The 20,242-nt window shown below is 45.2% G+C and overlaps 1 protein-coding gene across 2 annotated transcripts in view; it reads left to right on the forward strand.

Annotated features, from left to right (window-relative positions):
• foxp2 (forkhead box P2) overlaps positions 1 to 20,242 on the forward strand; it is a 96,127-nt gene that overhangs the window by 55,105 nt on the left and 20,780 nt on the right. The window contains exons 4-11 of one of the 2 annotated variants that reach the window (XM_073480739.1): positions 4,696 to 4,833; positions 6,298 to 6,387; positions 7,595 to 7,666; positions 8,319 to 8,505; positions 9,591 to 9,885; positions 11,500 to 11,604; positions 18,113 to 18,200; positions 19,967 to 20,050. In XM_073480739.1, coding sequence (XP_073336840.1) covers positions 4,696 to 4,833; positions 6,298 to 6,387; positions 7,595 to 7,666; positions 8,319 to 8,505; positions 9,591 to 9,885; positions 11,500 to 11,604; positions 18,113 to 18,200; positions 19,967 to 20,050 — 1,059 coding nt within the window. The remainder of the gene's footprint in view (positions 1 to 4,695; positions 4,834 to 6,297; positions 6,388 to 7,594; positions 7,667 to 8,318; positions 8,506 to 9,590; positions 9,886 to 11,499; positions 11,605 to 18,112; positions 18,201 to 19,966; positions 20,051 to 20,242) is intronic. The other variant, XM_073480740.1, reaches the window with a different exon arrangement.

The following is a 20,242-nucleotide window of genomic DNA, read 5'->3' on the forward strand; positions in this document are numbered from 1 at the left end:
CCTCTATCTGTCACTCCCATTTACTCCTGAAATATGTGCACCTGCAGGGAGGCATCAGTCAGGAGAGAATTGTGCCAGTTTAATGATAAAGGTGCGACAATTTGTGCCAATAATGACACAAACAATGTGCCGGAGCGATGCGATACAGCTACAGTGGGCGTACACAACACTGGAGAGGCTTAATCAATGACTATCTGCATGTAGAGATAAATCAATATGGAAATTGTACTAAGCCCGTCCCAATCTCCTCGGGCTTTTTATTAGAGGCTTTTTACATGATGGGTCTTTATGTTATGATAAATTGCGCTTCCCATGCACTGCTGCCAAACAGCTATGGAAATTGATTTAGGAAAACATTCAGTAATCCACTTAGCTTCAGTCCTGACAATCTGGAGTATTGATCTCCCTAAGCTGAAAACACGACATGCGTTTGAGTGAGTGCATACACAGTCAACACACTTGAACTTCAGAGCAAGGTCCTCACCAGGCCATCCGCCCCGTAGCATTGGTGGTCCTTGAGTGGAGAATCCCGGCTATCAATAATCGCGTGGCCATATTTGGCAGTAATTGGCTAGTAAATGAGCAGTGTCAGCTGAGAGGGAGTTGAGAGGTCAGAAGTCTACAAGCTACGGGGGGGGGGGGGGGGGGGGTCTGAGTTTGGGACCCCCTTGGGATGCTCAGGAGATTGAGATGAAAAAGGAGACGGGGGTTGGCGGTTGGAGTTTCTCCCATTTCTTTCTTTCTCTCTCTCTCTTCCTGTGTGTCAAACGAAGCTAGTGGCTTAATTAGCAGTGACTCTCCCTGCCAAGGATCCACAGTAATTACCGACTAGGACCCTTTCCGTTTCTCATTGCCTTTATCTGAGCAGTGTCTGTAGTGCAGCTCAGCCCCCTGCCCAGTGCTACAGGAACAACCTCTGTCGTTGATAACCGCCCCGCGTTCGTTGCCCCAGCGATGTTTATGGCCGACATCTAATCACCGCTGATCATTACTCCTTTTGAAAAGAAATCGAATAAAAGGAATTCCTCTCTGCTGGACTGCTTTAATTGTTTAAGTTTGAATTCTGATACAGCACTTATCTCCTCCTTTAGGTGATTTGAGTTCACTCGTAAAAACTGTAAAGATAAAGCGCCACACAGTGGAGTGGACGTAATTGCTGAAAGTGCATTTGTCCATCGGTCCAGATAGTTACACACAGCTGTGTTAGCCAGCATACAGTGGAGATGGCAGTGTCCTGCATTTAATGCCAGGATGCCCAGTTAAATCAAACGTAACAAGAGACTGTGGTGCCAGCTTTTTGCCTGGAAGAGATACCTGAGCTCTCTGTGGAAGAGCTTGACCTTTCACTAGGCATTGGAGAGGCTGGTTACAGGCTGCCGGTGTGACAAGAGCGGTGTTATGATCCGCTTGTTCTGGTGAGGGGCCCCACCGGTGTTTTTAACATCAGAAGCCAATTTAAAGGTCCTTTGTTTTGCTCTCCAACTTTGAGGGTAAAGCACATGGCTTCAAAGTTCATGTCAATACAGCTCATGGCTCTCTTTAAGTCAAGGGACATAAACAAATAGGGGTTCAAATGGTGGACACCATTAAATAAGCATGACTCTTATATTCAAATGACTTGTTCAAAAGCAATTTTCAAACTACTCTTTCTGTCCAAATTCTCTATTAAAAACAGGAGAAGCACCTTTTTTGTTATTAAGGTCCCCAGTGGCCACATCAGCTGCAGCTAATTTCCAACAATTTAATAAATCCTATTAATATTTTTTGAGCGCCAGTGTTAGAAATATATCCTTTTGGATTACAGAGAAACAGAGGCACAGCCCAATTGGATATCATGGCTCGTCTCCAGTCTATCCACGGCGCGCGGATGTTTACGCCACTGCCATCGTCGAGTAAATGCTCATTAATTTTATCCCTTCGTGGCAAAATCATTTCTAGGAGAGGCAATTCAGCCTCCTGTTCCTTTCAATTCACCGCTCCCGTCAATCAAGCCCTCGTGCAGTATCCTGCAAAATGGAGGTGTTATATTCCTGCAATTATCATGTCATATACTCGAAAATGTAAATGAACGTGTGTGTAAAATTAAATTTATGGGTTGTCAGTGAAGAATAAGAACCAGGAGAGCAATTACTTATCTGCTTTCATCTTGGAGCCTCTGATACGTCAAGCAGAAAAGCATGCAGTTAAATGCTGGAATTAGCATTGTGCTGCACTTCACAATGGACGTGGGCCAGTGCCTTTTCTCCCCTCTCTTTCTTCCTCCTGCCTTTTCTCCCTTCTTCTTCTTCCCCTCTTTTTGTCTGGAGCAGCGGTGAAATGAAGATGATTATCGTGCATTACGCCTCAAAAGTGTAAAAGGAACTTCCAGTTTCATAACCTGGTTTGTTTGCTGTTTAGACTTTCTTTGTTGAAGTCTTGTTTTGTTGCGGAAATCCTGCATTATTCATTTACAGGTATCTGACTATGAATGCTTGTATTTCCCCCACTTACACAACAAGGAAACCGTTTGAAGTGCAATGTAGAATTTATATTTAATTCCACTTTATATATTCATGCGCATACATTTGTGTTAAATCCTACATGTCTAAGCCTGCATCCCTTTTGTGAACCAAAACATCTTTGAGCCAGCATCCAATTAATAGTCTTAATGAGTGCATCACTCATGTTGTTTCTCAGCTGCACTCGTCCTATTGTCATGGCATCCAACACAAAACCAGGAGTGACTGCGGGGGTAATTACTTACCTAGCAAATGTACCTTTAAGGGTTAATAACATTGAAGGTGTAAGCAGAGCATTTGCATAATTACACACGGACTGTTTAATTTGCAACTTTTGACGGCTTTTGTTCGGCACCTCGCTTATTGTGAATGCGTTTTCTTTCCTGCACCCTTTGCACAGAGGAGTCCAGAGAAGAAAAGAGATGTACCACAACATCCTCCTCCTCCTCCTCCTCCTCCACCTCTCCCACCTTAGATGGAGTCCCTTCTCTCTAAGACCCTAATGAACAATGGAGGCAGGATTTGTTTGAATATGAATATGAATGTGCAGCGGGGCCGGCTGGAAGTTGACCTTCAGCTGTGATTTTCAGTTCATCAGGATTAGTCAAGGCGGGCGATCAGGAGCCACTAATGCATAATGACTTCTAAAATGAAAAATGTGTAGTGACCATGCAAATGTCTCGGCTAATCAAAGAGGGGGGAAAACCTGGGGTGGGGGGTTGGCGTCGAGGAGAGGAGAGCTAAACAAGGACGTGTCAAGGCCTGACAGAGAGAGAGAGAGAGGGAGCGAGGGAGGAGAGACATGCATGGAAAGTAATCAAGGCAGCTTGATTAGCTGGCGATGAGGACAGGGATGTCTTATTGGCCCCTTGACACACCATATAGGCTGGCTACTGTCGTGGCAGCTCCATGCAAGAGACTGTCGCAATTAGCATCCGTGAAGGTGTTACTACATGTTGATATTTTAATTGTGTTATAGTCGCATAAAGCTTGTCTGTCAAGAATCTTTGTTGACAAGATGCATCTAAAAATGATATATTAGTACATCGTAGTGCTGGAGGAATCAAAGTATTTAATGTTCAAGCTGATTTCATTACATTTTAAAGGTCATGAAGGGAAAGATTTGACTCACTTCAGTCCAATTATGAGTCAAGGTGAATCAACTGGTGTGTTTTTGCCGTGTTGGATATAAAATAATTTACTCGAGTGAAAAGTAAACAGTTTTAGCACAGTATTATCTTCTCTCTCCAAAAGTTGTTAAATTTTTAAGCAGCCACGAGGAGTCGACACTCCACAATATCACCGTTAGCCCACACTCTCCAGTTAAAGTGCGCGCACAATCAAAGAGCGACGAGAAACATATCCTTTTCCCATTGATCTACTGCCTCAGAAGTCGCTTGCGCTGCCGTTTTCAGAAGAATTTGGCGGAAATACAGGATATGTGTCTTTGTTTTGTTTTGGCTGCAGTTTTGACAGCACATATTTTAATGATTATCACCTTGACATCCATTTTTTAAAATGGCACGTCAGCAGAGAGCGAGAAACAGTTGTGCTTTTGGTTGATTTTGTGAGGATGTAAAACATGTTCACTGCAGAAAGCGTCTTGTGAAATAACTTGCTCTCTTCCAACATTAAAAGTAGCTTAGGGTGAACCCCCAACAACCCACCACATCCCGCTGAGGTGTCCACTTCATCAGTGTAGTTCCTATCAACTTTATAGAGTTGTGCATTTCACGCTGTTTCACAATAGCAGCGCTGATAGGCACGCTGAAGTGGGGGGGGAGTTCAAGGGTCCTGCTAATTAAGGTCTACGTCTATTTAAATCTCGTCCTTTTCCCAGCGGGGTGGAGGCAGAGCAAAATAAGACGAGCAACACAAAGGCACAGCACCCATCTGTCCTTCAGCATCTCCTCTAGGCTGCCAAGCGTCACGGCCATGGGAGGCCTGCTCTCCCTACCTCTCAGTTACCAATTACCACACTCCCAGTAGATCTCTGCCAGTAGGCCTGATGCACATTTCTAATGATCTATTTTTCCAACTTTCTCCTTTCTCCTCCATTCATTTCACTCCTATTCTTTAATTGTTGACCCTCATCTCCTCCCCTTTCTCAATTTTCTCACCCTTTCTACCTCTCCTTTGCACCCGATCCTGTTGGTCAACTCATTGCACCCCTTCCTCTCTCATCCCTCCCGTCCAGGTTCCAGTGTCAGTGGCCATGATGAGTCCCCAGGTGATCACGCCGCAACAGATGCAGCAGATCCTCCAGCAGCAGGTTCTCTCCCCCCAGCAGCTCCAGGCCCTGCTCCAGCAGCAGCAGGCTGTAATGCTGCAGCAGGTAGACACGCGCGCACACACACACACACACACACACACACACACACACACACACACACACACACACACACACACACACACACACACACACACACACACACACACTCGGACTTCAATGCATGCACACTCAGACAAATATTTACTCCAGCTCATGCAGACACACGCACACCTTTATTGGGCCATGCCCCATCAGTAGTAGGCTGGTATGTTGGAGACACATATACATCCTGAAAGTGCCCTATTTTGGCATGACTGTCTGGCGTGTGTGCAAACATCAACTAAACCACACACACATTCCCTCACACAACCCTGAGTCACTCTGTGCTCCAGTGTATAGCCACCAGCCGCTCATGCCAACTCACCACAGCCCGGTTGTCCTTGACACGCTTACCAAGAGGAATCTGAAATTGACGCACTTGTTCACGTCACCTCTAATTAACCGTCTCCGGTGTGTCACTGGTTCAATTCCCTGACAAGCATCCATCAGGGACTGGGAGAGTAGGGCACAGAGAGCTGAATGATGGGTGATGGATGATGTAATGTTTGGAATCAGCTCGAGAAGGCGCACACATTCGGCACAGGCACGTGTCAGAGTTGAAATGCATTTCTCATTCTTAGATTTGATTAAGGGAAAGAGAATTGTTTAATTAAGAATGTCAGTCATTCTGATTATTCCTCTTCATGAGGAACGCTCAGACTCTACGTTTGGTTTCAGTGCACTGCCTTTTTCACAGCAACTGAAGGCACTCTTGAGTTTACAGTACTATAAGGATTACATGGTCAGTCTGAATCATTTTGAAGGGAATCTGTCACACGGATCATTAAGCATCCAAAATCCTAAATCAACAGGGAAGCACAGGGTGGAAACCTTCACCTCAGTGAGCAGAGAGTGAAGTTAGAAAGATCTTCATAGACCTCTCCTCCAGGCCAAAAAAGCCACCTGAAGATATCATGAAATAAAATCATCCTCTAAATAGCTGTCACAGTTTGTGTGTTAAAGGAATCAGTTTAATGTAGCAGACTTGTTCCTGAGAGGGTTTACTCTGTTTATTTCAGCCACTCCAAAGGACGCCAGTGGACTCTGGCTGCCAAATGCGTAGTTAATATGATGAATTGTTGCCCCCTACAGAATAGTGCGACTATTAAAAGTCCATATGGAGAGGACTGTGAAAGACGCGAGGATACAAATGCCAAAAGCAGGAGGATGTTTTATTTGTAATGTGCAACAGTTGCTGCAGAACTGACATATGAAGTACAGCTGGAGCAAACAGACAAGATGAAGAGAGAAATGGTCGACTTTGATGGTTCTTTTTTTTCCATTAGAATTAGTCCCCAATATGGCAATACAGTTTTTTCAATTTGATCTTTGACTCCTATAAAGTTTTACAGAGTTGTACTGTATATGAGACAATGTAGATTAACTCATTCTTATCCTCTGCTTGTGTGCATCTGTGTGTGTGTACAGCAACATCTGCAGGAGTTTTATAAGAAACAACAGGAGCAGCTTCACCTGCAGCTTCTCCAACAGCAACACCCCGGCAAGCAGGTAAAAGAGGTAAGAGCACCACATACACACAACCACCTACACCTAAGATAAGATAAGAAAAAGGGAATATTTGATTTCTTTCCGTCTCTTCACCTCAGATTCACATCAGATGGTTAATTTGTTTATTAGTTTGATTGGCGATTAAACAAAACTCCCAACTATACTTTTGTTCCTCCTACCTTCACATAGGCTCTGACTGAACTCTTCCAAGTGACGTCCACACACACTAGACATTGCGCTCACTCTCGCTGATTTACAGAAAGGAGACCAGAGACCGAGGGTCCTGGGTCCAATTCGTTAGTGAACTGTTTCTATGGGCGTCCAAACACATGCGTCCACAGCTAAAGTTACAGCCTACGACGCCAGTAAATCAGAATGACAGGCAGCTGGTGGACAGACATGGCTCCGTCTCGTCCTCTCCGGCTGCTGAAGAGGAGGGGATGAGCACGACAGCCTTAGCCACATTTGCGTCGCTGCGTTCTAGTGTCACACGGCGGGCCACATCCAGTCAATACCGTACGTGTGGAGGCAGTTAAATTGATCAGAAAAAAAGGTATCACATAGACGCATACACACACACACACACACTTCTTTCTCTGTGTTGCATCTCTGTGTCTCCTCAAGCAGCCCATTATGCTGCCCCTACAGGAAGCCGCCACTGACCTCCCGGCGGCTTTGTTTCTGTTTGGATTTGCGAATAGAATTTTTCAGGGGCCCCCGCCATCAAATATGGAATAGAAATTGCTCCCTTATTTCTCTTGAGGCAGGGTGTGGGGGGTGGGTGGCAGAGGGGGGGACAAACTACCTCCCTCCATCACTCCATTATGCAGCCTGTTTTCCAGTGAGCGCATCACAAGTTTTACCCCCCACCTCCATGCTTTTCTCCAGGTCCACCATGACACAAACATACAGAAACACATGAGCATGACACGCTGCATGCACATAGACATGTATATAGAGGAGAGGAGAACAAAAACTGGAAAAAACTTGACATTACAGACGAGAAAGACTGAATATAATCCATCAAATCTAATAGTGTGTACTTACTGCTGATTATTACCTGTGTTCATGATTTAATGACAGTCCAACGTGTTACGGCTCAGATTCAAAGCTTTTGTCTCTGCCTAAAATTCACTCCCTCTCAGACTTGTTTTGCGGCGGTGACTGAGTTTGATGTTTTTCATTTTGTTGTTGTTTTTGTTGTTGTTTTGCACAGGGGCTTACGCAATCGCCTGTCTGGCCCAGCGATAAACAACTCAGTGAGGCAGCGAGGAGAGCAGAGCGAGGGGTGGGTGAAAAGGGGGGGTTGAAGCGTTGTGCATGCGTGTGCACATGTTGGGGTGTGATTGCACTTGTGTCTATGCATTCACACACACTTTATGTTGTAAATCTCTCATTCTGCCAGCTCCCTCTGGCCACATAAGCTGTAACAGACCATCAGCGAAGGCGAGACAATTAACTATCAGGGGTGGTGGTGGTGGTGGAGGCAGGGGGAGGGTTGTGGGATGGGGGATTATACCGGAGGCTTAGTATCATACACAATCACAAGCCACATACACTGACAGGCTTGAGAGCTGGTATATCAGTACAGCTTTGTGTCTGTTTTAGCGCACTCACTCACAGACATGAACACACACAAAGAGAGGAGAACAGCACTGTGGTACAGCCCAAAAAACAGGAGGGAAGACTAAGTGAACACAGACAGAGAGGGAGAGCGTGCAGAGAGGCAGAAGAAGAGGCAGAGAGGTGTAGCTAAGGTCACGGCAGAGGCGAGCGAGTGCAGACACTCCACACTCACACAGCACACAACATCCCTCCGTCTTCTCTCTCCTCTCTCTCTCACACAGTTGTTAATTCCTCTGTAATTTTCCCTCCTCTCTCCGCTCCTCTCTTGCTCCTCTCCTCTTCCTCCTCCTCCTCGCTCCTCTCTCTCTCTATAGCAACAGCAGCAGCAGCAGCAGCAGCAGCTGGCCGCCCAGCAGCTCGTCTTCCAGCAGCAGCTCCTGCAGATGCAGCAGCTCCAGCAGCAGCAGCACCTGCTCAACATGCAGCGGCAGGGCCTGCTCTCGCTGCCGGGGCCCGCGCCCGGCCAGGCCGCCCTGCCCGGACAGACCCTGCCTCCGCAAGGTAAGTGTAGGGAGAGAGGGAGGAGGGGAAATGTGGCCGCGCTAATGTAGAGCATGTGACTTGCTCCAGTGGTGGTCACGTGCTTCCTGTGTTTTGTCTGCAGGTGTGAGTGCTGCTGCCTCTGTCACTGTCATTGTCCCTTTCTTCATCTCCAAGCCTGTCTGTCCCACTTCTCTCCTGTCTGTCTTTGTGTTTCTCATTGGTATGCACCTGCATCCGCCCTGCGTTATCTCTAAGTATGTCTGTATGTCTGTCTGCCTTCCCCTCATTGGTATGCTCTTGTGCCTTCCACTTTGTCCCTAACTCTCCACATGATCATTTTGTTTTAGTCTTCCACTCTTTCTTTTCTCTCTCTTCTTGTCTGATTGTGGCTTTCTTTGTTTCCCTCTCAGCTCTGCTCTGCCTATGTTTGTGTTTGTTGTTTTTTCCATCTCTGTTTCTATTCCCCCCGCTCCCCCAGCCTCCCCTCCTTTCTTCCTCGGTTGTTGTTGTTGTTGTTGTTTACTGCCTTCACCGAGAGCCAGGGAGGGGAGAAAGAGAAGAATAAAAAAGGACAGGGAGAGAGAGGAGAGCAGGCTCCATTTTCTTCCCCTGAGCCAAGTAAACACCTATGTTTGTTGTTTACCACCAAAATGGCGGAGCTCGAAAAACAACAGGCAGAGAGATGTTAGGAGGAAATCAAAGGAGTGCAATTTTGCCTAATTAGTTGCCAAGCTGGAAACAAGCAGTGGACAAAGCTTGTTTATCTGGAACATTCACAGTGATCAATGTTTTATAGTTCTTCCTCAGTGAAAACACACACAAATTTTGAGACTGAGGACTAGAAGAGTAATCTGTTAACAGGTTAAAATCAGTATCTAACTGAGCAGAGAGGAAGAACAACAGCACACTTGTTTTTATTGATCAGTACAGTATGAGTTCAAGCTCAGGTCTGCAGTGAAGCAGCACAGGATGATAGCCAGTCACTGAGGGGAAGGCCTTGAGTCATGCAGCTTTAGACAACTTTTCAGGCTGTTGAATAAAGTTTGCAGAGTTCAGCTTTTGTCCCACAGCAGTCACAACAGTTGTCTTCCTTGTTTCCCTAGCCGGCCTGAGCCCCGCAGAGCTCCAGCAGTTGTGGAAGGACGTGACCGGAGCCGGCGGTCACAGCATGGAGGACAACGGCATCAAACACAACAACAGCGGCAACACCGGCACCGGCGGGGGTGGCGGCGGCGGTGGTCTCGACCTCTCCACCAACAACTCTTCTTCAACTACCTCCTCCTCCAATCCCGCCAAAGCGTCGCCACCCATCTCTCACCATTCCATCGCCAACGGACAGTCCCCCGTCCTCAACCACAGAAGAGAGAGGGAAAGGGAACGGGAAAGGGAGCGAGAGAGGTAAAAAATAATTGAGATGTCATCCACCCACCTTTTCTATTCTTTTTTTTCCACAGGAAAAAGGCAGAGAAGATGAAAAGTTTACAGCAGCGCACACAAGAGCTTGTTTGTCTTTGTGCCACAATTCAGTGCAGAAACACATCAGAACTCTCATCCAGAGTGTTTGTCCTCGTTTAAAATAACAGCATTCTTACAACAGGGGAAACCTGATGTTTTGTTTATTTGTTCAATAGTTTATTAGCGTCTTGGCAATATTCAAAAAAATAAGAGCCTTGTTCTCCCAAGGGAGCGCGTGTGCCATTGAACGCACTTAGCTTGCACACAGATATCAAAAGCAGGGAGAGGAAGCCATGCAGGCAGGCACACTTACAACAAGCCTCTCTGGCAGGCAAGACAAGGTAACCTGCTTGTACATTAAGTATTTAGTGCTTTCTCTTTCTTTTTTTTTCTCTTTTGAAAATTACCTTCCTTGCTTGCTTGTCATGTAAACAGAATACGTGATGCCTTGAGTGGCGTTTCCAGGATGTTTATCCTTGTGATGGCGTCTTTTATAAATGCACCCAGCGCCAAAACACTGACTGTTCACATATCTGCCTATCTGGCCCATGCATTATTCAAAGGCTTTTCTTGGGCGATATTATAATAAGGACTTAGGGTAGCGGTGTGTGTGTCTGTGTGGATGCTCGGTAGAGACTCACACTGGAGGTGGAAGTGCTGTGTAATTGGTTTAAAGTAGATGCTATCTCTCCAGTACCACTAAAAGGAGGCTTGAAAAAGATACCTTCAGAAGGAAGACAGAGAGGAAGGGAGGGAATGAGAGGAGAGGGAAGAAAGGAGGGAAAAAAATACTTTTTATCTGCCTGCGTGCGTCCCGAGGGGTGTGTGGTGTCTCATAATGATCGAACAAGGAGTATTGTCAGGAGCACTGCTTACTAACATGCCACGGATCGATGCGGGGAAAGCCCCTCCGTAAAACCCAGTGTGAGCTCTGCCAGCACACACACACACATATTCATGGACCACACACATACAAGTACAGGCATCAGCTATAAGCAGACAAACACATCTACACACACACACACCAGTGCCAAGCCTAAAGGTTAAACTGTCATCTTTAATAGGATGTGCTGTCTAGGCAGGGTCGTAACTTATTTGGGTGCCATTTGAAAAACGCCAGCTCCCCCTTCGTCCTCAAAGAACATAAGTTACACAGAGTATTAATCTCCTGATGAAAATTATATGGCTGTCTGGATTTTTAATGTTTACTTGAAAGCGTCCACCCCTCCCACCCCCGTAATGGCTTTACAAGATGGGATGGTGGCAGTGGTGGAGACAAAGCTACAGCTCACTCTAGATTTCCATTGGGGGATTAAGCTGAAGTCACATATTAGTCTCTTAGTTCATGTAGCTGCATATTGTGCTTCTGTTGGTATATTTGTGTGTTTCTCGCTGAACAATTCAGCCAAAACTGACCTGTTTTGACCCCTTTTCCTGCTGACTGTAACCTTAAGTAACAAACCTCCTCAAGCCTTTTACAGATTTCTGCAATGACCTCGATGCTGCCCTCCCCTCTTCACTCTCCTGACCTCCCTCCCTTCTTCTTCTCTCTTTCAGTTCGCTACATGAAGAAAGTGGAGGGACCCACCCCCTGTACGGTCACGGCGTTTGCAAGTGGCCCGGCTGTGAGAACATCTGCGAGGACTTTGGACAGTTTTTGAAGTAAGAATCATACAGCAAAAGATGTTGCCTCTTCACCTCTCCCTGTTAACACCATGTGCAAGAAGCTGGTATCTATTTTATTGTGAAAGGCACACAGGTTCCCCCCTTATGCCACAGCACCTCCTTTCTGTGTGGGCCTAACAAAGAAAACATCACTGCCTCTCAAAGAGCACATTTTGACCCCGCAGACAGCCAGTTGACAGGGTTCAGCTCAGGCAGCGCAGGATTCAAACCAACTCTGATCCATAACAAATCTCCTTCCCGGCGTGGAGGGGCCTGATAGGTTTGTGAAAAAGCGTCAAAAGCTAATGGCAACTCGCACGGCCGCACACTTACCTCCACAACAAAAGGCCCCCATTCACTGTTGTCATGGTGCAGCCGCCAGAGCGAATGAACTCTTCATGCTCCATCAACAATTTAGTTAATTAGCTCATTTGTAATTGGCCGGCTTTGTTGCCAGGATGTTAGTGGGGGGACATCAAAGGAAGAAGGTGTTTGCAGCACTGCCGATTACAGGTTATCACATTGCCACTCACTGAGTCTCTCTCCCTCTCTCTCTCTCTCTCTCACTATCACTCTTTCCCTGGCTCCCTGCTCTCACACAGAGAAGAAAAGAAAGGGAAAGCTTTAATTTGAATATTCTAATTAGATTTGTAATTAACTGTGAAATAACGATCTGGCGAGTGTTTTTCAGGGGCTGTAAATGTCCATGTGAATTCGCATAAACTCCTGAAATCAGGACATTGTTCTGGTGTATTTTCCCCCAAATTATGCATTTCTCTACACTAGTGACTGTAATAAGTTGCAGAAAGCAAAAAAAAAAAAAAAAGTACAGATACAAGAAACTAGTCCACCCATGGGGGAGCTGCTGTAGGATTTAGGTCAGGCTTTTACTAATTCTACAGCAGCTTGTGAATTAAAGCTAAAAGGTGCGTCTGTGGAATGAAATGAGTCTCATAAACACAGTGTTTACCGGTCTTTAAAAAACACAGCCAGACGTGACATTAAGCTGGATTTTCACACTCTATCAAGGCATACAATGCGCTCAAAGGAACCATAATTGACAGCGATGGATTTAAATGAATCAGAGGTGAATATATATTACAACTACAGCCTGACAAGTGTGTTTGCTTATCCCCTGTGGAAAATGCGCCACGTGCTTGTCAATGTCAGTACCAGTTTTCTGCAGAGGACATCCATAGGCATCATCTTGTATCGTTCCAGAAGCTGCTTGCTTATGAAAAGCCAGTTTTCAGCGTGCAATGTGCGTCCAATCCGGACTACATGTGCTTCAGTCCAGGTATAAGAGTTTGCCTTGCAGCTTGGGAAACAAATGTGTGTGTGAGGAGGCAAGCCTGCACCGGATTAGCAGGTTTTTCTGATATCTTGTCCTATCACCTCAGTTCACTTACTTAAAGGAGACATCAGCCTATCCCTGTGCACTGTACGCTCCGCTCACACGCAAACAAAACCTAAGTCTGTGTGCTCTGAGGATACTGTGTCTAGGTAGCTTAGCTGGTTATTTAGGTGAGGGGCAGAGATGCAATGTGTAAAGCGATGTGTCTGCGAATCCAGTAAGCTGGCGAGCCGATGCAAAAGGACGCGTGGTTGTAAAGACAAACTGAGAGAGCGAGGAAGACAGACGGGGAGAAAACAGGTAGATTTCAAACTTGAAAGCGAGAACACAGGTTGGCAGATGGTTTAGTAGGAGCGCGTGCCAGAACATCGGCTGCTACAAAACAGAACAGTGTCTTGGTTCAGCCCCCCCGCCAACACACACACACCCCTGCAAGTCAGAGGCTGGCTCTTATACTGTAACCCAGCCAGCACATGAAAACAGGCACCAACAAAGAAGGCAGTCTCGTCATCAGAACAAAGATGGCTGCTCGTTGGCGTGCCTTGGAGCAGTGATTGTCGGTGTCAGAGGGAGTCCTTTCATGTTTCCGGAGATGCCAGTCGGCTACACACACACACTTTGCACACACACACAGGCACAGTTTAAACGGGGTTACATAAAGCGGGTGTCAGATTTAGATGACAGTTTAGATGTTAGGTAGTTGGGTGTGGGTTACGTGCGCGGGGAGGCGAAAGGGGGGGGCAAGTCAAGCTGGCGTCTCGCAGCTCGCTGTAGGAGCTCAGCTCAGCGGCGGTGACACGTTTAGTCATCTATTGTTTTGTTGCATGAAGAAACTTGTCAAGATCAGCATTTAATAGCTCCTCAGCATGCTTTTAAGTGTTCTCACCTGGAAAAGGTAGCCGCGAGGTGGCTGGCACCCTGAATTAGCTCTCTGAAGTTCAAAATGAAATGATATTGCTGGGGATGTTTCTTGAGTGGTGGGTGTTGGGGTTTGTGTGTGTGTGTATTTGTGTCAGTTACATGAGAAAGAAAAAGGGGGAAACATAAATGCTATTAGTGCAAGTGGAGCTATTTTTGTGGGGGCTTTTATGGTAAACATAAAGAATAAAAAAGGATTTAGGCTCTTCATGTCATCATTTGCATAGCTGTACAAGCAAGGCTGTAGCCATAGAGTCAACATTCAGGGGGAGGAAATTCTTCACCCTAGAAAAAACAAAACATTTTTCCATTCTAAGATATTTAAAAATTCATTATCATATGAGGTGAACCTTTTTAGCTATTTAGCTAGCTAATGCATTGAATGTATGCTAGCTAGCTAACGTTCTGACAGGAGTTCAGTATAAAATCACAAGATGATAACCATTTATAAAATTACCATTTTTACAGAAATGTTATTCTTGTTTTTTTCACTTTTTCATACATTTGAACGTAATGAAATAGACAGTGTTTGACATTGCTGACATTGTACCTACAGCAGTTGAGCAACGGCTTCTTGTGGGGTATGGCAACACCACTTGGACAAACCACACATAGAACTAATTAAAACCGGTAGTCATATCTATGGAAAGTTGTTAAGTTAAGTTCGATGAGGGCTTTGCTGATGGTTTTGTCAGACGGTTGTGCATGGTTGTCTGTTTTTAAATATATTTTTTAGATCAATATATTGGGTGGGGGGCATTTTTCTTGAGACTTGTCCCCCCCAATATATATTATAATTACGGCCCTGGTATGAAGCTTTATTTGTCTGTACAAAACCTCTTTCTATTTCCTGCAGTTTTTGTACAGACTTCTACACTTACGGGGTTTGAATCACTCCTGATCTCACGCCCCTCTCAGCTTTTATCGCCCCTATTTTGGCCTTTCACCTTGTATATCAGTGTCCTTGCACCGCAATAAGACACAGTGTTTCAACACATAAACACACACTTGCTCCCACACACACACACACTTAACTCCTTCCACTCTCTGTCACCACTCTGCTCTCCTTATTACTGGCAGGAAGGCAGGCTCCATGTTAAAATGGCAAGCTCAGCCGCTAACCTGAACGTCGGTGTCTGTAACCCACTGCTAATTAAACCCACAAGGCAGCAGCCAAGTGTCTTAGTCTCTATTTAATGTACACACACACACATATACACACACAGTGGATTCAGGCAGGCCCCTGGCCCCTGGATAGCCAAGCTCCCCTCTACCCCTCCACATGTCTGCTGCACTGTGACAAGACCTTTAAAACGGAGGGCATTACTTATGCACTACCACCATGGGGAGTGTGTGTGTGTGTGTGTGTGTCTGTGTGTGTGTGTGTGTGTGTGTGTGTGTGTGTGTGTGTGTCTGTGTGTCTGTGTGTCTGTGTGTGTGCTTGTTTGTGCACAGTAGTAGGTGTACAGTAGTCACATATGGCTGCTTCTTCCTCTCTTTGTATATGTGTATGTGTTAGTCTGGCTAGTCTAGTGTTGGTGTGTCACATGTAGACAGTTAGGGGGCCTAACTTGCTCTCCTCTGCAGCCCCTGATAATACACACAGACAATTAGCACAAGTGTATCATCCATACATGCTGGCTTGAATAGATTTATTATTAGGCCCTTGGTGGACGTTGATGGCCTATACATATTCATACACACAGCTGTAGGGAAAAACCTTTGAGATGTTTTGCTCCCCTCTCTTTAAGAGAAACTGCAGCATCCAATAAAAAGAAGTCTTTATCTGGGGGTTGAAAAACAACGGCTGTGTCTCACCTCTCTCTCCCTCCCCCTCTTATTTATCAGTCTCTTTAGTTGCTGTTATTTGCTCTGATTTCTCCGCTACATCTCTCAATCTCCATCCTTTCCTCCCCCCGTTCTCACAAGGCCTTCATCGCATGAGAAATTCCCTCTTCAAGGCAGAAATCAATGTTCCTCTAAAGCGAGGCATGAACAGTAAACACAAACAGCAGCCAGCCAAGCCTGACAGTGAGACATGTATCCTCCGCCTCTCGGTTTAAAGGATTGTACCTGGTTGTTACAGTTAAGATGAGTCAGTCTGACTCTTATTTTTTCTGTTTACATTTTCACCTGCATCTCGTTTAGATTTGTTTATGATTAGAGGCAACCAAAAGATCAGAGCTGCAGTGTAATGATAATTTTCTCATGAGTATATGGGCTTGGAAGGAGATGAAATAACAGATAAGAGTAAAGGGATTTTTATGCAATTAGAGAAGACAGTTTATAGCTCAAAGAGAAGAGAAATACAAAGTGCTTTTTTTGCCTGCATCAGTAAATAAGGTGTTCTTTCATTATTGTTTTCTGTCTGCCCGTCCGTCTCCCCCTCCTCCTCCTCCTCCTCCTTTTTTTTGTCTTTGTGTGGCATTATTAATGCACAGTAGGACATGCATGCCATTTGAATATTTCATAAATGCATGTAGTAATCTGCCTGTAATCACCTCGCTAACTGGCCAGCAGTAGATGAAGGTGTGCGTGTGCGTTGGCTGGAGGGGCTGTCAAGAGGCCGTAGAACAATCGCACGACAAAATAAAAGAAAAACAAGCTGCTTGTCGATGAGAGGCAAACTTAATAAAGATTCTCTCCCCCCCCCCCCCCCTTTTTTTTTTTGTAATGAGGTATCTTCAGGGACAGCGAGCAGGCCGTGCTGTGCTTTTGAAGCAGCTGTAATTCATGACACACGCCATACATCAAGTGCATAAGATAGCATTATGGGCAGTGAAATGAAAAGGGTATTTGCAACATTAGTTCCCTCATCCTGCGAGGGACGTGATTAAATGATTAATGTAATGCCCCCTTTTTGCATGCGCATTCTGAAACAGCAATTAGGCACAGGGCTGGAGAAAACCCACCAGCTCGTCCCTCCCCTCTCCGTCGTCGCTATCCCTCATCCATCCCCCGCTCCCCCCCGCCCCTCCTTTCTTAATGCTACCTCATTCTTGATTTATAATGAAAAATTTCTGAGCATTAGACCTGAAATGGTCACAAAAAGTATAAGCAGGGATGAGATGGAATGGTTTTAAATGGTGTGCAGTGTAATTGAAAGGTACAGAGCTATTGTGATTACAAATGTTCTATTCAGCTTTTGATTGGCAGGCCAAGAGAAGGCAGCTCAATGAGTTCTTGTTTTTGCACGTTGCAGATAAACAAGAAGTGAGGGGTTTTGGGAAGAGAATAGAGGAATATGTGGTTGGGAGTGTGTGTTTCTGTGTGTTTTTACTGTTTGTGCAAGTTCATGATAATGTAAGCGAGTGTGTGTGTTCTCAGATAAAGTGAAAGCCAGTGAGAGAGGGAGATTTTGTACTCCCTCTAATGCACTGGAGGCAGCGCTGTAAATGATCATTGAAGGGTCTGCAAGCTAACCTATAATTACTGGAGATAAAGTGGCAGCTCTGGCATTTCATAAGCATGCCTCCTCAAAGCTTGCTTTGTGAGTTTGTCACCAATGATCATTTAGATAGAGGCTCATTACCCAGCATCACAACACTTTAGAAACCCCTTTTTCGCCCCATATTTGTGTGCGTGCGCGTCTGCATATGTGCGCTTTAGCAGGAATAAAGGTCTATCTTAATGGCGAGGCTCTTTTGTGTCCTACAGACGAAATCCAATCAAGACAAAAACCCTCATTGACTGTTATGGCTGTCTGGCTGCCTTTTTCTTCTAATGAGGCGAACACACCAGATACATTTAATATGTCTGCTGCCAGATAATGCACCTTCAGTGGAAAGAGCTGCTTTTGTGTGTCAAATGTTGCCGGTGTTAAATTGTGTGTATTGTTTTCGGTAAACGAAGGAGACAAAGCCGTTCTGCTGGGCTAGCATCTTTTATTCTCTGTAAGAAGCAGCAGCAGCGCTCAGGGTGGCACTGAAGTTAGCCATCTTAACTGACGCAGGCCTATTGTCATGTTAAACATGGCACCACACACCGTCATGTTACTTCTAATTACCTCATTTCACTGTGGAACAATGGTTTCTAACAGGTTCCTATAGATGATTGTCCCAGTATAGAAATATTATCATTAAAATAAAACAGTGGTGAAGTTGATACTGTAATTATCATCCTCTACAATTTGGATCATGGCGAAAATGAATGTTCTTCTGCTAGCTTTGACACATTGGATAGATTTTAAAGTTGGTTTGTAACATCTCTGTCTGTCTGTCCCTCCACCTCCAGGCACCTAAACAGTGAACATGCCCTCGATGACCGGAGCACAGCCCAGTGTAGAGTCCAAATGCAAGTCGTACAGCAGCTGGAAATACAAGTAAGTTCTGCTCTCAGGTAATAAAAGAGCAAAAACACACCTGAGTTGGAACAAAGTTTGATGTATTGTTACATTTGTACCATTGTCACATTTTACTAAAGCAAACCCATTTCTCATTTAAGCCAATCAAAACTTTATTTTTTGAAAGTTGTGCGAGCAAGAGGAAGGCCACACTGTGGTCTGCTTAATACTTCCAGACAAGCAGGACCTGCTGAATTCAACAAAGCCACTAAACAAAGGAATCCTCAGGCCTTACAACCAAAGCCATTATGGCTGTTTTAATTGAATTAAGCGTGTGCTTTATTTTCTCTGCTTTCTTTTTTTTTTTCATTCTCTTTTTCTTTCCAATTAATAGCGAGCGCATCTCTCCCGGTCTGCTGTGTTAATTAACTGCACTTTGCACCTGAAGAAAGCTCAAAAGGAGGGAACTATTTTCAGTAGGTGGAGCGTGACCTTATTAAGAAGTCATGCTGGCTAGATAATGAGAGCGCTGATTGAGCGACATTATTACTCAGCACTGCCGACAAGCGTTCCTCTTCCTTTAGAAACAAATAGATATGTATGTTCAAACAAAGTGCCAGCTGGAGATGTTCAGTCTGCCAGTCGAAACCAGGCCTTCAGACTTTGCATTGTATTGTATTTTGGGTCAGAGCTAATGAGTTCTCTTCAATATATAAAGTTAATAAAATGGGTCGGTACTCTTGGAAATATTACGAATATATTATGATGGCAAAAGTTTACAAAGAGATCCAACTCTAACTGCTAGACTCCGAAGGCCAAGCACTTCCTCCCTCCTTATTTTCTGGTAGGATAAACAGTTTTTGTTTAATTGTTTGGCATGTGGTTGGATCTTAAAAGTAAATAAATTATGTTGGCGTGCAAAAAAAAAAAAAAAGAATCATAAAAAGGATTCTGTTATTTATTTAATTTTACTTCATTTTCTGTGTTATGTTGTTCATTGCAAACCAAAGCTATTGAAGCCTGAGCTTTACAGTGTGACCAATTACAGCGGTGCACTTGTGTTGTCTGTCCTGTCTCTTCTCTTCTTCTCCCACCATCCTTCTCTTCCTCTTCTTTTTTCCACGAGAGCCGTCACTAGTAATGAGGCCCAGCTCAGTGCATGTATGTGTGCGTGTATGAATGTGTGTGTACTTGCTTTTCTGTTTCTCTGTGTGTTTGGTCCTTGTGTGTGTGTGTGTGTGTGTATATTAAGGGTGTTGGTGGGGGCGTTGAGCCTTTCACATGGTCTAGTCCCTGTCACTCCCTACGAATTAGATTGATGATAGGCGATGGCCGGGGCCACTAACTGGACCGGGGAGGCGGGGCCACCTGGCACCCTGTTTGGAAGACCCCTTCACCTCTCAGCAGCTGCTGGCTGCGCTCCATCCCCCTAACAGTGTCCACAGGACTTTGAGCAGACACTCAGGACCACCTAATTTATGGCCCGACTAGCTTGTTACTGTCAGAGCCTCGCTGACCTAAATTTTTGCTATTGACAAAAAGATGAAACGCTATTTGTTTTGCCTGACCTGTCTGCACCCCCTCCTCTCTCCCTCCCCCAGCCTCTCATATTCTACATCACCAGCAGAACTGCTTGGTTTATATCAAACCTTTTCTTTCTTTCTTAATCCTCACTGGAATCTCGTGTCTCAGATTCTTCATCCTCATCCTCTCCTCTCCTCTCCTCTCCTCTCCTCTCCTCTCCTCTCCTCTCCTCTCCTCTCTAATCTCCTCTAATGTACTCTCTTCTCCTTCTCTCTTAACAGCTTTCTAAAGAACGTGAGCGTCTTCAGGCGATGATGGCCCACTTGCACATGCGGCCCTCGGAACCCAAGTCATCTCCCAAACCAGTGAGTGCATATTGCTCCGGCTACCGTAAACAAGCTTGGCTATGAATGAGTCCCCCCCTCTTCACACACACACAGACACACACACACACACACACACACACACACACACACACACACAGAAAATGAACAGTTTAACCCACCCGCCAGTTGAATGAGAAGATGAAAAGGGGGAATGGGATTTTCTAATACCGA

Source organism: Pagrus major, chromosome 14 (assembly GCF_040436345.1).
Source record: "Pagrus major chromosome 14, Pma_NU_1.0".
Taxonomy (NCBI): Eukaryota; Metazoa; Chordata; class Actinopteri; order Spariformes; family Sparidae; genus Pagrus; species Pagrus major.